The sequence below is a fragment of the Citrus clementina genome, unplaced genomic scaffold (assembly GCF_000493195.1).
Source record: "Citrus clementina cultivar Clemenules unplaced genomic scaffold, Citrus_clementina_v1.0 scaffold_6, whole genome shotgun sequence".
Taxonomy (NCBI): Eukaryota; Viridiplantae; Streptophyta; class Magnoliopsida; order Sapindales; family Rutaceae; genus Citrus; species Citrus x clementina.
The window spans coordinates 20,139,603-20,152,403 of record NW_006262139.1 but is presented as its reverse complement, the minus strand read 5'-3'; the positions used below and the strand labels follow the sequence as shown (position 1 = coordinate 20,152,403).

The 12,801-nt window shown below is 34.2% G+C and overlaps 3 protein-coding genes and 1 pseudogene across 4 annotated transcripts; all 4 read left to right on the top strand.

Moving 5' to 3' along the window:
- Window positions 1–544: 544 nt before the first annotated feature.
- LOC112097401 (zinc finger BED domain-containing protein RICESLEEPER 1-like) lies at window positions 545–2,000 on the top strand. The gene is made up of 2 exons (XM_024182617.1): window positions 545–1,820; window positions 1,933–2,000. The coding sequence occupies exons 1-2, from the start codon at window positions 545–547 to the stop codon at window positions 1,998–2,000; spliced, it is 1,344 nt and encodes a 447-aa protein (XP_024038385.1).
- Window positions 2,001–3,819: 1,819 nt separating this feature from the next.
- On the top strand, window positions 3,820–5,753 carry LOC18038866 (secoisolariciresinol dehydrogenase). Of its 2 annotated transcripts, none has more exons than XM_006430054.2 (2): window positions 3,820–3,879; window positions 4,503–5,753. In XM_006430054.2, exons 1-2 carry the CDS (start codon window positions 3,842–3,844, stop codon window positions 5,290–5,292), a joined length of 828 nt encoding a protein of 275 aa, XP_006430117.1. In that variant the 5' UTR covers window positions 3,820–3,841; the 3' UTR covers window positions 5,293–5,753. The 2 variants fall into 2 exon arrangements, with proteins under 2 accessions (XP_006430117.1, XP_006430116.1); XM_006430053.2 differs by having other exon boundaries at window positions 3,823–3,879; window positions 4,392–5,753.
- A 3,062-nt stretch (window positions 5,754–8,815) lies between these two features.
- On the top strand, window positions 8,816–10,095 carry LOC18039952 (tropinone reductase-like 1). Its single transcript, XM_006430052.2, has 2 exons — window positions 8,816–8,828; window positions 9,186–10,095. Coding segments are annotated over exons 1-2 (912 nt in total). The 5' UTR covers window positions 8,816–8,826.
- Window positions 10,096–10,857: 762 nt separating this feature from the next.
- The window catches only part of LOC112097400, a 4,520-nt pseudogene continuing 2,576 nt past the window's right edge, over window positions 10,858–12,801 (top strand).

Here is a 12,801-nt window from a genome sequence, read left to right as displayed (position 1 = left end):
TAATATGGTTTTGGCGAAAGGTTGGAGTCAAGACGCTTGTAGAAGGGCAGTCACCAAAATGATCATTATGGGTGAGTTGCCACTTAGTTTTGTGGATAACAAAGGGTTCAGGCACTTCTGTAGTGTAGCCATTCCGCAGTTTGTTATGCCATCTCGGAGAACTATTGGTAGGGATGTCATGGATTTATTTTTGGAAGAAAAAATAATGTTGAAGAGTTTGATTTGCAACAACAAACAACGAGTGTCTCTTACCACTGATTTATGGACTTCTGTTCAAAACATGAGTTACATGGTGATCACAACTCATTTTATTGATAGTGATTGGTGTTTGAACAGAAGAATTATTAGTTTCAGTGTGATTGAAGATCATAGAGGAAAAACGATCGGTAAAAAGATTGTAGCTTGTTTACAAGATTGGGGGATAGAGAGGTTGTTTGCAATAACTGTTGATAATGTCAGTACAAATGATGTTGTTATTAATTATGTGCCTATGCAATTGCTTACTTGGAAGAATGATGATGCAATTGTATTGGCGGGTTAGTATATGCATGTGCGTTGTTGTGCACATATTTTGAACTTGATTGTTGTTTCGGGGTTGAATGAATTGCATGCTAGTGTTGCCGCCATCCGGAATGCTGTGAAGTATGTGAGATCCTCCACTACAAGGCTACAGGCATTTAAACAGTGTGCTCAACAAGTGAAATGTCCAAATGGAACGGTTGTTTTGGATTATCCTACTAGATGGAATTCCACCTATTTAATGTTGATGACTGCGTTGAAGTTTCAAGCAGCATTTGATAGAATGACAGAGGTGGATAAACCATATGAGGCATACTTTCTCGAGAAAGAAAATAACGCTAAGAGGGTGGGCCCGCCTGGACCTGAGGATTGGGAGAGTGCAGGGCGAATTGTGAAGTTTTTGAAGGTATTTTATGATGCCACTTTGTTATTTTCTACTTCTTTGAGTGTGACTTCTAATATTTGTTATGATACCATTGGCTTAATTGAGAGCTCATTAACTGCATTAGAGGGAAGTAAAGATCCTTGGGTGGTGGCTATGGCTTATCAAATGAGGGAAAATTTTGATAAATATTGGGAGTCTTCAGGGAAAATAAATAAAATGTTAATTGTTGTCTCTATTCTTGATCCACGAGTTAAAATGGATTTTGCCAAACATATTTTTGAGATCATTTTTGCCAATGATGGTTCGAAAGTTGAAGAAATGACCAAAGCAGTGAAAGATTTGTTGAATGAGCTTTATGATGCATATAGTGCAATGTGCTCTAGTTCCACACCATCGATGTGTAGTGAGAGTGTTCCTAGCGATAGCTATGGTGGTACAAGTTATTCTCCTTATTTTACAACTGAGGTTGGTTTGCTGGAGGGTCCTAGTGGTGATGGTGATGACATTTTCCGAGTTTCTCGCCCTTTCTTTGGGTATGCTCAGAAAGTGTTTGTTCAGAATGAGGGCAAGAGAGTAGTATCTGAGGTGGAACTATATTTGAGTGACCCAGTTGAAGATCCAAGCAATCTTAAGCTCAATGTTTTGCTTTGGTGGAAGGTTAATGGATCGAAGTATCCGATATTAGAGAAAATTGCAAGGGATGTCATCGTTGTTCCTGTTTCCACAGTGGCATCTGAATCTGCCTTTAGCACAGGGCGTCATGTCATTGACGAATATCGGAGTTCTTTGACCCCTTGTATGGTTGAGGCATTGATATGTACCGAAAATTGGTTACAAGCTAAACTTTTTGCTAATCTTGTCTACAACCTTCAGGAAGATATTAAAGAGCAGATATTCCATATGGAGCTACAAGAAGGTAATATTTTTCTCATACTTTATAAAGTGAAGATGTATTATAACTTTATAAATAGCATCTACATTCGAAGGGAGTTACTTACTAATTTCATTTTTTTTTTGACATTTTAAAGAGTTTGTAAGATCACAAGCTTCAACGGTGGAAACAATGAGCACTGATATGGGTGTTATGGATATTTGAAAGGTAATTCTTAATATATATTATTATTTATAATTTCATATTATATGTTTAGGTTGTAATTTACACTATAATAATAGACAATAGTTGTTATAGTTTTAATTCAAAGTGATGACATTATAATTGTTTCATTTATTTTAGACACATTGAAATTGTTGGAATGGTATTACTTAGGAATTAGGATTATTATTAAATTTACTTGATGATGAATGCCATGAAATAAGCCACAATTGACTTAATTTTTTTTTCTTATATTTAATCAAGTACACACATGAATTGGGCATATGTGTTTGTGTTTAATGTCCCTTTATTTGTAATGTGGCTTAAAGAAAGTAGTTAAACAGTTATCTATTATTTTTTCAATTTTTCCCTAGGGGATATATGCTTCAATTCTTCAACTTGGAGTAGAAGAAATTGAAGTTAAAAGTTGTCAAAGTGCTTGCGAGGAACGGTGGAGCCGTGGAGGAAGTTGATCTAGATTTACATTTAAATTTTGTTGTGTTTTGGATTTTGGAACTTTGTCATTTGTGTTTTGGAAAATGGAAACTATTTAATTATGTTTAATTTTGTGTTCTAAAGATTAATGTTTAGATTTTAGAATTGGACATTGCGCTTTGGATGGAGACTATTAAATTTAAACTTTGTGTTAATTTTAATTTTATGCTTTGTGTTAATTTTTAATTTTGAATCATTTGAATTTAATTCTATAGTAGTTTTCTTTTTTTGTTGGTTGAAATGAATGGATGAATGAATGAGGGAGGACAAGGAAGGTGGGAAAGAAATGTCTTAGTTAGCAAGGCGACAAGAGTGGAAGAGAAATGTCCTTGTTTTATAAAGGACATGCACGTTCATGTTGTTATTGCCAGAATGAAAATGAATCAATCCCTTACGTTTGCTGTGTTTGTCTTTTGGATTAGATAAAGTGTATGCAAAGTGTATGTAAATTTTCTTTTACACGGCTGTATCTCCACTTCTCCAGAGGTCCCCATGGCAAAAAGTCAAAAAGAAAAAAAAGAAAAAGAAAAAAAATGTTTCCTTATCAAGTATCAACGTGTGGCCCCAGGACAAAATTAATGTGGATTCCAGTCCACTGATTGAGTTCTGCCATTTGGTAGAGGGTTTTTTTTTTGTGATTTATTATATTTTAATATTAGATTTAATGGGTTTTATCTTTTACTATAAGACATTAAGACTTATTATTGTGCCACATAGCAAGTCGTTAAGGTTTTCTTTGAATTTTGAACAAACATGACCATAGGATAAGATTAAAATTTGTAAAAAATAATTCATTTTTTTATTGTGAAAAACTTTTGGACAGGAGAAATTCTAGCGTGATGTTTTGGGTCTTCATAATCTAATATGAAACCACTAACAAATAATATTTTAACATATGTACATAATTTCTAAATTTATAAGTTATTTAATTAAAAGTCATACAATTTCTTTTTTCTCCCTTTCACTCTCTTCCCTCTAATTAAAGATAATTAATGGAGTAACTCAATTAAAATTACGTTTAATCCCCAATTGCCAAATTGCCAAATTAATTAATTATAACCCGAATTGATCCGAATAACCCGAATTTAATCCGAACCCAAATTAGCCCGCATCTGATCCGATCCGAACTCCACCTGACTTTTTAACCCGATCCGATCCGAATTAAATTCGGATCGGGTCGGATCGAGTTATAAATTCGGGTGGAGTTCGGATCGATTTTTATCCAACCCGAAACCGGATCGGGTTGATCCGAACCCGATCCGAACCCGATTTTGCCCACCCCTATATAATACACTGGTGAGAAATCAACTATTTAGTTCCCCCTCTCTCTCTCTCACCCTCTCTGCAAAATGGCTAGCTCAGGGGTTCTTTCTGCAATCACCAGAAGGTAAGTCACAACAAACCAAATCAGGTTTTTGCTTTCATCTTCAGTGTTTTTTTTTTTTTTTAATTTTTATCAACTGATCCAACAGCTACTCATCTCATGCTTATGACACTTATTTAGTACTAATTCAGAAAACATACACAAATGATTTATTCATCACCAATATCTTTCTATTCAAAGCGAGTACTCGAGCTATCTGCACTCTTTTTCTATCCTAAGTTTACAGTAACAATTTTTGTGTATACTTCACTTTAAAACATTAATGTTACAGGATTGTACATAATTAATGGCTTAGATTTTCAGATCTACTGGTTTGACTCGAAATTACAGAGAAAGGCTCTTTTCCAGTCAATTTGAAAATAGACAGAAATATCTTTCAAGATTTCAAAATTGTTATGGTTTTTTCTCCCTCATATTTCAGATTCAATTACATCCCTTTACTATTAAAAAGATTCTCCTACTTTCAACGCCTTTTTTTCCTCCTAGAATTGATTCGCTTTTTTTTTTTTTTTTAGTGATAATTCATTGGATTGGAATCTACCTGCACAAAGATCTATAAGTAAGTTAGTTTGTAAAACCCTCGAAAAAAAATATAACATTTCAAGGTTTGCATCTGGATTGTGTAGGCTAGAGGGCAAGGTAGCCTTTATTACTGGAGGGGCTAGTGGAATTGGTGCATGCACTGCAAAAGTCTTTGCCCAACAGGGTGCCAAAGTTGTCATTGCGGATATTCAGGAACAATTAGGCCATTCAGTTGTTGAATCCATAGGCACATCAAACTCATCCTATGTCCATTGCGATGTCACAAACGAATCCCACATTAAAAATGCAATCGACCAAACCGTTGCAACTCATGGCAAGCTGGACATAATGTTCAACAACGCCGGCATAGGCGGCGCTAACAAGACCCGCATAATCGACAATGAAAAGGCCGATTTCGAGCGTGTCCTGAGTGTAAATGTCACCGGAGTTTTCTTGGGCATCAAGCATGCTGCTCGTGTCATGATTCCGGCTCGCAGTGGCAGCATTCTTTCAACTGCTAGCGTTAGCTCAAGGGTTGGTGCTGCTGCCTCACATGCATACTGTTGTGCAAAACATGCTGTTTTAGGACTCACCAAAAATGCTGCTGTTGAGCTAGGCCAATTTGGGATTAGGGTGAATTGCTTGTCACCTTATGCTCTTGCAACACCTTTGGCTACCAGTTTTGTTGGGATTACCGATGAGGATCTGGAAGGTTTTATGAATTCAGCGGCTAACCTTAAGGGTGTGACTTTAAGGACCGAAGATATTGCATATGCAGCTCTTTATCTAGCGAGTGATGAGGCGAAGTATGTGAGTGGACACAATCTTTTCATTGACGGAGGTTTCACTATTGTCAATCCCTCCCTCGGAATGTTTCAGTACCCAGATTCTTGATCGAGTTAGTTAATTTCATCAAGGTTTTTTCCCATTTGAGTGGGGAAAAAAAAAACTCTGTTCAAATAATTTCATATTTGATCCTTGATATCGAATGAAACAAAATTGAACAAGTTTTTTTCATTCCTAGACTCATTAGAAAGTAATTTATTCCAAAACGAAACGTTGAGTTTGATTGCTAGTTGTGATCTTAACGCCGTAATACTTGGGGGGAAAATGATAAAAAAAAATCTCACCGTAATACTCTCATGTGTACAGAGAGACGAACTCTGCTGCTGATTTTATGGTAAACTTTACTTGTTCTTTGCCTCTTGGCCTTATAGTATACCCTAGTCCTCCGCTGGGGGTTAGATCCTTTTCTTCTGTATGACTCTTACAGGATTGCGACTTCTCGCTCGGTTGTTCTTTAACTTTAATTGAGCCCCAATTGATAAAAAAATAATAATAATAATATTAATTAATTTCTCTTGTTTTAAGTTACTTTGTAATTAAAGAATTGAGATGGTAAAATAATATATATATATATATATATTTCAGTTACTAACTATGTATATATACAATTAAAAATATTATAATTATATATTTTTATGTTATATATGTGTAATAAGATTTTAATCAACATTGTATCAAAATAATCAATATTATGTGGGCTAAAATTTTCGTCATTTTTTATGAGTAGTGCTACACATCCTAAATTTTTTATCCCAAAAAGTTATCTCAAATGATATGTCATTAATTGAGTGGTTAATAATTCTTTATAAGATCTAAGTGAATTAATTGTATTATCTCACCAACCAATTGATAAATGACACATCATTTGAGATAATTTTTTGGGATAAAAAATTTAGGATGTGTAGCATTACTCTTTATTAATAACAATATTATTATATTTTTATATTGTTGAAGTGGTTAATAGTTAAGTTTAACACAAAATCTAACCGTTGGGTGGACTAATGACTTTGTGAAGCATTGAGGGTGGATTTAATGAACACCAACCTATTTAATGTGCAGTCATATTTGCAGTAAAATAAAAAAGAAAGAGTGAACCCCATTTATTATTATTATTTTTAAAAATTTGATAAATTGAATGATTGAAGCATAATTCATAAACTGGACAAATTTATCTACTTCTTAAGACATAAATCATCATCATCATCATTTGATGGATAATGTATATTGACTAAAAAAACTTATTTATTTGTTCACAAAATTATCCAAAAATGCGGTACATCCCTATAATGTTTAAATTATTATTATTTAGTCTACATTATTCGCAAAATTTTAATAATGCACTATTATTATGTTGAATAAGATAATTATAATTTGTTTTAAGATATAACGTAGTAATAATCAATTATGATGTTTGAATATGGAAGAACGGACCCACTAACCTGATACTGCCCATTTTGAACTTTCGGCATGAGCCCTTTACCCTCATGATAATTTGATTAATGAACCGCATGCATTTAATAGCAAACATATATCCTTATAACGTACATAACCTTTATGAAAATGAACAGCTCCTCAGGTTGGTAAAATTCTAAAAAAATAAAAATTGAAGAAGATTTTCAAGTCGGTGGAGATATTTACTCATCTTCACCTTCATTGAAGTATTTGAACAAACACGTCAATGGGTTAAGAGCTCATCGGCACAATTCACGAGGGCATGGGGTCAGGTTCTGACTCAGATTTAATTGTTTGCTCTTCAAATCCAGTGTTTCAATCACGAAGCTCTCCTCGTCTTCCGACAGCGCTTGCACTTCACCTTCAATTCCCTCGCTCGCTGCCAGCTTCCTTCGGTGTACAATTGCCCTCAAATTCTCTCCAAATTTACCGCCATGCCATTTCTCCTCTTTACAGCCTCGATAATTCCACTTACCTAAAACTTCGAATTTCTTTTCTCGAATTTAAATTTACTTATGATCATAAAGTTATTTCTTTTTTCAAAATATGTGGCACTGTGGTGAAATTGTTGTGCTAAACATTTTGCATTGTTAAAGTAATGGCTTTTCATGGTCATGATTGTCTGTTTTATGGCAACCTCAGCTACTCGGAGATTGTTGGAACTAGCACCGAGTGGTTACATATACAGTGTTCATGGTCTTCAAGGGGAGATTTCTCATTTCTGTGAAACGCAGCACCGACTTTCCTGAGTTGCGATTTTGCCACGATATGATACTACTCGAAAATTGTTCTCAGGATTGTTATCTGATAATAGATTCAAGTTTTAATACTTAACTGTTATGTGTTGCTTATGGGAGAGGAGAATGATAATTTATTTTTGCAGCCTGGGAGAAGGCGGTTGAGGTAACAAGTTTTCGGTAGGGAGACAATTCGAGAAGTGGAGCTAATCGACGGAAGAGAACATACTGGACAGAAGAGTATGGCAAATTTGTAATAATTTTAAACTTGAAGGACACTTTTTTTTTTGTTTAGATAACAAAGCAGATGTATGAAAAGCATAAATATCAACACGTGGCAAGAAGGGGGCAGCGACTGACGCAGCGAGTGTTGCTAGCGACTGTCGCTAGCACTCCTCTTAAATTAGATACGAGTAAAATTTCTCTTCTATTCATTTGAATAAAACAAATATATTTCTAGTATTATATGAGAGTAGAAAAATAAAATTTTTATTATAATATATCAGTTTTTTAAAAAATATTAAACAAATATAAAAATTAATTCAAAACAATGCACAAACGTAGTCAATTAATTTTTTAATTGAATCCAACTACCTGAATGATTATTTCAACAACTTATAATTAATGTTCCAAAGGCTCGAAGTGATTATAGTACGTTTTTAATAAATAATAACTTCCTTTTTTGTGTTAAATTGGCATTGGTTGGAGCTCATCCAGGATCACTTCGTGAATCAAATCCAAAAAAAAAATTGACATTGGCTAATTAAGTTTATAAAACTAAATTCCATCAAGGCTGAAGAAAGAATTTAACCCACAAGCCAATATCTTTACGTTTGGTTTTTCAAATTCTCCTGGAGCTAGAAGATGAATAGTGCTTCCCCATCAGGTTGCAAAAGGTAAATAACGAACGGCACTTCTTGTTATTTTTTTTATTCATAAATTACTCCCCAGCAAATATTTAACAAATGTACAAAAAAAAATTTGTAGTAGGTTTAGTGCATGCTTGGAATTGTTTTAAATTGCCTAATAATCATTGATTTAACACTCTGGCAATCAAAAAGTACTAGGTAAATTCACTTTAAAAATGGTTCTTAAATAATTTGATTTTCGAAGAATCAGATTTTATATTAATTTATAAAAGCAACCTAAAGCAACTTTTCTAAACATGATTATTTGAAACTCAATTTTTTTAAGGTACAATACCAAAATTTTCCTCCATAAACAATTGTTCTTTCAAAAATACCCATCAGGTTGCAAAATGTTTTTTTTTTAAAAAAAAAGGCTGCCGGCATACAGTCCTGGTGTTGAGGCCGGCGAGTTTTTTCAGGCAGTGGAAAAAGAGAAAGTTGTCCTTGGATGGTAAATTCGGTACCATTGAACTCATAATTTCACGATGTGAGTGTCCTCCCAACTCCCATGTTGCTCGGTTCATAAAACTGATCTCACCATCACCTAAATATCAAAATTAGAGTCTGATGGTAAATTCACAATTCAATTAGCATAACATTACTTACGTATACGATACTTTATTTAATAAGTGCTTCGACGCAATCACGCTATGCTAGACAAAAATACTTTGTTCAATAAGAGTTGTATAAAAATTAAAAAGGGCTACATGAAGGGAAAGTACTGCTGTGGATCAAAAGAGCTACCTTAATTAGAATTTTCTTTTTCTCTTTTTTGTTGGGGGAGAGGGGGGAGGGGCCCATTTACCGGACTGACTTTTAATAACAATTTGCCATTTTGGTCCAGGCTAGAAGGCAAGGTGGCAATCATCACTGGAGGAGCAAGTGGGATAGGAGCGGCGGCCGCCAAACTATTCCACGAAAATGGAGCCAAAGTCGTTATAGCCGATGTCCAAGATAATCTTGGGCAAGCCCTTGCGTGTAAGCTAGGGGAAGATGTTTGTTACATCCACTGTGATGTAACAAGTGAAGATGAAATCACCAATCTTGTTGACACTGCCGTCGCTAAATACGGGAAGCTTGATATAATGTACAACAATGCCGGGATAGTTGACCGTGGCTTTGCTAGCGTTCTGGACACTCCGAAGTCAGATCTAGATCGGGTACTTGCTGTAAACACAACTGGTGGCTTCTTAGGGGCCAAACATGCTGCAAGAGTCATGATCCCACAGCATAAAGGTTGCATATTGTTCACAGCTAGTGCTTGTACAGAAATTGCAGGGATCGGTTCTCCTGCTTATACGGTGTCCAAATATGGGATTATAGCCCTGGTCAAAATCTTGGCAGCTGAGCTTCGACAGTATGGCTTAAGAGTAAATTGCGTGTCGCCTTATGGGTTGGTGAGTGGAATATCGAGTAGGAATTCTATTAATCCAGCAATATTAGAAGCATTCTTGAGCGAGATGGGTAATTTAAGAGGGCAGGTTCTGAATGCTGAGGGCATCGCAAACGCTGCTCTGTACCTTGCTACTGATGAAGCGAGCGACGTGACTGGGCTAAACCTTGTAGTGGATGGAGGATTCAGCGTTGCGAATCCTTCCCTGATGAAGTTTGCTAGTCCATTTCATCTGATCAAAGCAATTGGTGATGGATGTCGGAGTTTCCTTGGCATATCATTTATTGCAATGATGTGTTTGATTCACAAAATTCAGAAAGTAATCCCAGTCGTCAGTAGTAAAATGCAAGATAAATGTTGACTTTGCACTGTGATTGTGATTTATTTGGCAAATTTTCATTTGGTTATCAAACTTTGCATTTAAGGAATTCAAATAATTGTTGTTTTTATTTTAATTAATCAGTAGCATTTTCTATATTAGGCTTTATTTTGATTGGAAAATTCTTGGGGTGATCTTGGAGTATTACTCCTTTTCTATTTACTCATTTTGTATACTTCAACTAAAGCCATGGCCACATTGGAGTCATTCTAAGATAAAGCATGAATGGTAGCTAAACAAGTAAAGTGATAAATAATAATAAAATATGTTATAACTTTGATTATGTGCCTATGAAGGAGTGTTCCGCCGTGGAGCGATTCTAAAATATTCGAACCCTTTAACTAATTATGACAATATAATGAATAAAGAAGAATGCACCAAGAGTACCAAAGACGTCGCATTATTATTATTTAACTGCAGCCTTCAAGTTGGACCAAACTATTGAGATTATTAAAAAAAAAAAAACTCAAGAAAGAATTCAACGAACAACCCAAATCTTCACATTTAAATTTATTTGCCAAACTCCCCCTTGCAAAGTTTCAAGATTTTTAGGAGTAGAAGAACAGTGCCTTTGCAGTAGAGAAAGCAAAACGTAAATAACGAATCACACTGTTTAATTGTGATAGCTATAAGTTTTGAATTTTAGATTATTGCACATTCATGCGTGCTAGCTAGCTTGGAATTTTTGAAATGTTGGGCCCATCAAATTAATCAATAACAATTAATTTACCATTAATTTGCATCCAAGATAATCTTGGACAAGCCCTTGCTGACAAGCTAGTGGAAGGTGTTTGTTACATTGATTGTGATTTAACAACAAATGAAGATGAAATCATCAATTTGTTGACACTGAACTGGAAAGCTCGATATAATGTACAATAGAACGAGCATCCTTGATCGTGGCTGTGGGAGCCAAAGATGCTGCAAGGGTCATGATGCCACAACACAAAGGTCGCATATCGTTTTCAGCTAGCGGCTAGTGCTTGCGCAGAAATTGCAGGGACAGCGGGGTCCTACTCGTACAGTTTCTAAAGAGGATAAATTTCAGATTATTTCTTTTGTCAAATAAATATCTTCAAATTATTTTTACATTATTATAAATTTTAATTTATTTTTATTCAAAAAATAAAGGAAAATAAAAATAAATTAATGAATTTTTTTTTATTTTCCCTACAAAAATTAAGATAAATTGAGATTTACAATACGTTAAAATTTAAGATATATAACACTAGTTCAAAGCGCGGTGGCCGAGCTTGGACGCCAAGGTGCAAATAAAGATATGGGAGTGGCCTCAACCTTGAGGTGGATGGAGGATTCAGCGTTGTGAATCCCCATAAATGATGAAGATTTTAAGTCCTTATCATCTCATTAAAGCTTTTAGTAATGGATGTTGTTGTTTGCTGCACTTATTCTTTATTGTCATACCTGTATGATTTGCAAATTCAGGATGTGATAAGGGTCAATTTGTCATTATTGTGATTTACAAAGGTGAGTTTAGTTGAATCTATTAAATTTCTCTCCACACCTATTGAAAAAATAAATTCATTATTAAAAATTAAAAAATTAAAAAATTAAAAAATGTAAAATTATCTATTATTTTCTTTTTTAAATTTACAATTATGTATTCTCTCTCTACTCTCACATTGTGCAAACTAAACACTCAATTTCGCTCTCTACTCTCTTTTAATCCACTGTATGAAGATGTCAAATGTGCGATGCTGATCAAGTTTGCGATTTCACTTTCCCGTGTGGACCATCACTCTCCCGTCTCCATATTCCATAACAAAAGCTATCTCATTCTCACCCACCCCACAAATCATTCTCACTCTGGACTGCCCTACCTTAAAGGTATTATAAAATAGTTGAACCCTATCTTTAATTAGTGGTACGAGAAACAATGGACACACAATATTGAAGCTGAATTATTTATTTATTTTTTAAATAGCACAACCAACAATTAATGCTCGTTTGAGTCAAATTTAGCTTACAAAATGCTCATTTGGTCTTTGATACTTCAAGCTCTTTCATTAAACAATAATCCAAAATGAGGAGGATGAGTAGCTGTGGGTTCGGGTCGGTTTTACTTAAATTGAGTCGAATCAAATCAAAATATATACTTATATAGGTGCAGTTTGGATAATAAAAAATGAGTGATTAAAAAAAATATAAATTGATCGATTTTTTTTTTAATTTGAATTGAAAAGTTCAATTGGTTCATTGTTGAATTAAAAAAATAAAATTATTTATTTATATATTCACTATAATACTTTTTTGTTATGATATTGTTTTATATTAATATCTTCACGTAAACATAAATGATTAATGATTACAATTGAATTAGATAAAAAAAAAGAATTAAATTTAGGCGAAAAGACTATAAAATTTAGTTGATATAAATGAAAAAATATTAAATTTATTGAAACAAATTAAACCAAATCAAATTTCAATTCATAAGTTTAGTTTGCATTTAGTTTATAAATTATTGAACCGATCGAGGTCAATTTAATTAAATTTTTAGACAAAACCGAATCCAACTGATTATTAATATATTATCCTCCGTTGTCTTTAATTATTGGGGAGTGATAACGACATTAATTAAGAAGTGATAACGAGCAATGGAGAGGCTAGGCTTTTCTAATAGATGGATTGATCTCCCGCTTGGGGCGTCAGTGCTGTGCACGTCCATGG

Excerpts from the sequence above, each read along its gene's own strand:
- LOC112097401 (XM_024182617.1), top strand. The coding sequence starts at position 545 with ATGCATGTGCGTTGTTGTGCACATATTTTGAACTTGATTGTTGTTTCG. Across the intron at positions 1,821-1,932 it reads CCATATGGAGCTACAAGAAG|AGTTTGTAAGATCACAAGCT; the intron begins GTAATATTTTTC and ends GACATTTTAAAG.
- LOC18038866 (XM_006430053.2), top strand. The coding sequence starts at position 3,842 with ATGGCTAGCTCAGGGGTTCTTTCTGCAATCACCAGAAG. Across the intron at positions 3,880-4,391 it reads CTTTCTGCAATCACCAGAAG|TGATAATTCATTGGATTGGA; the intron begins GTAAGTCACAAC and ends TTTTTTTTTTAG.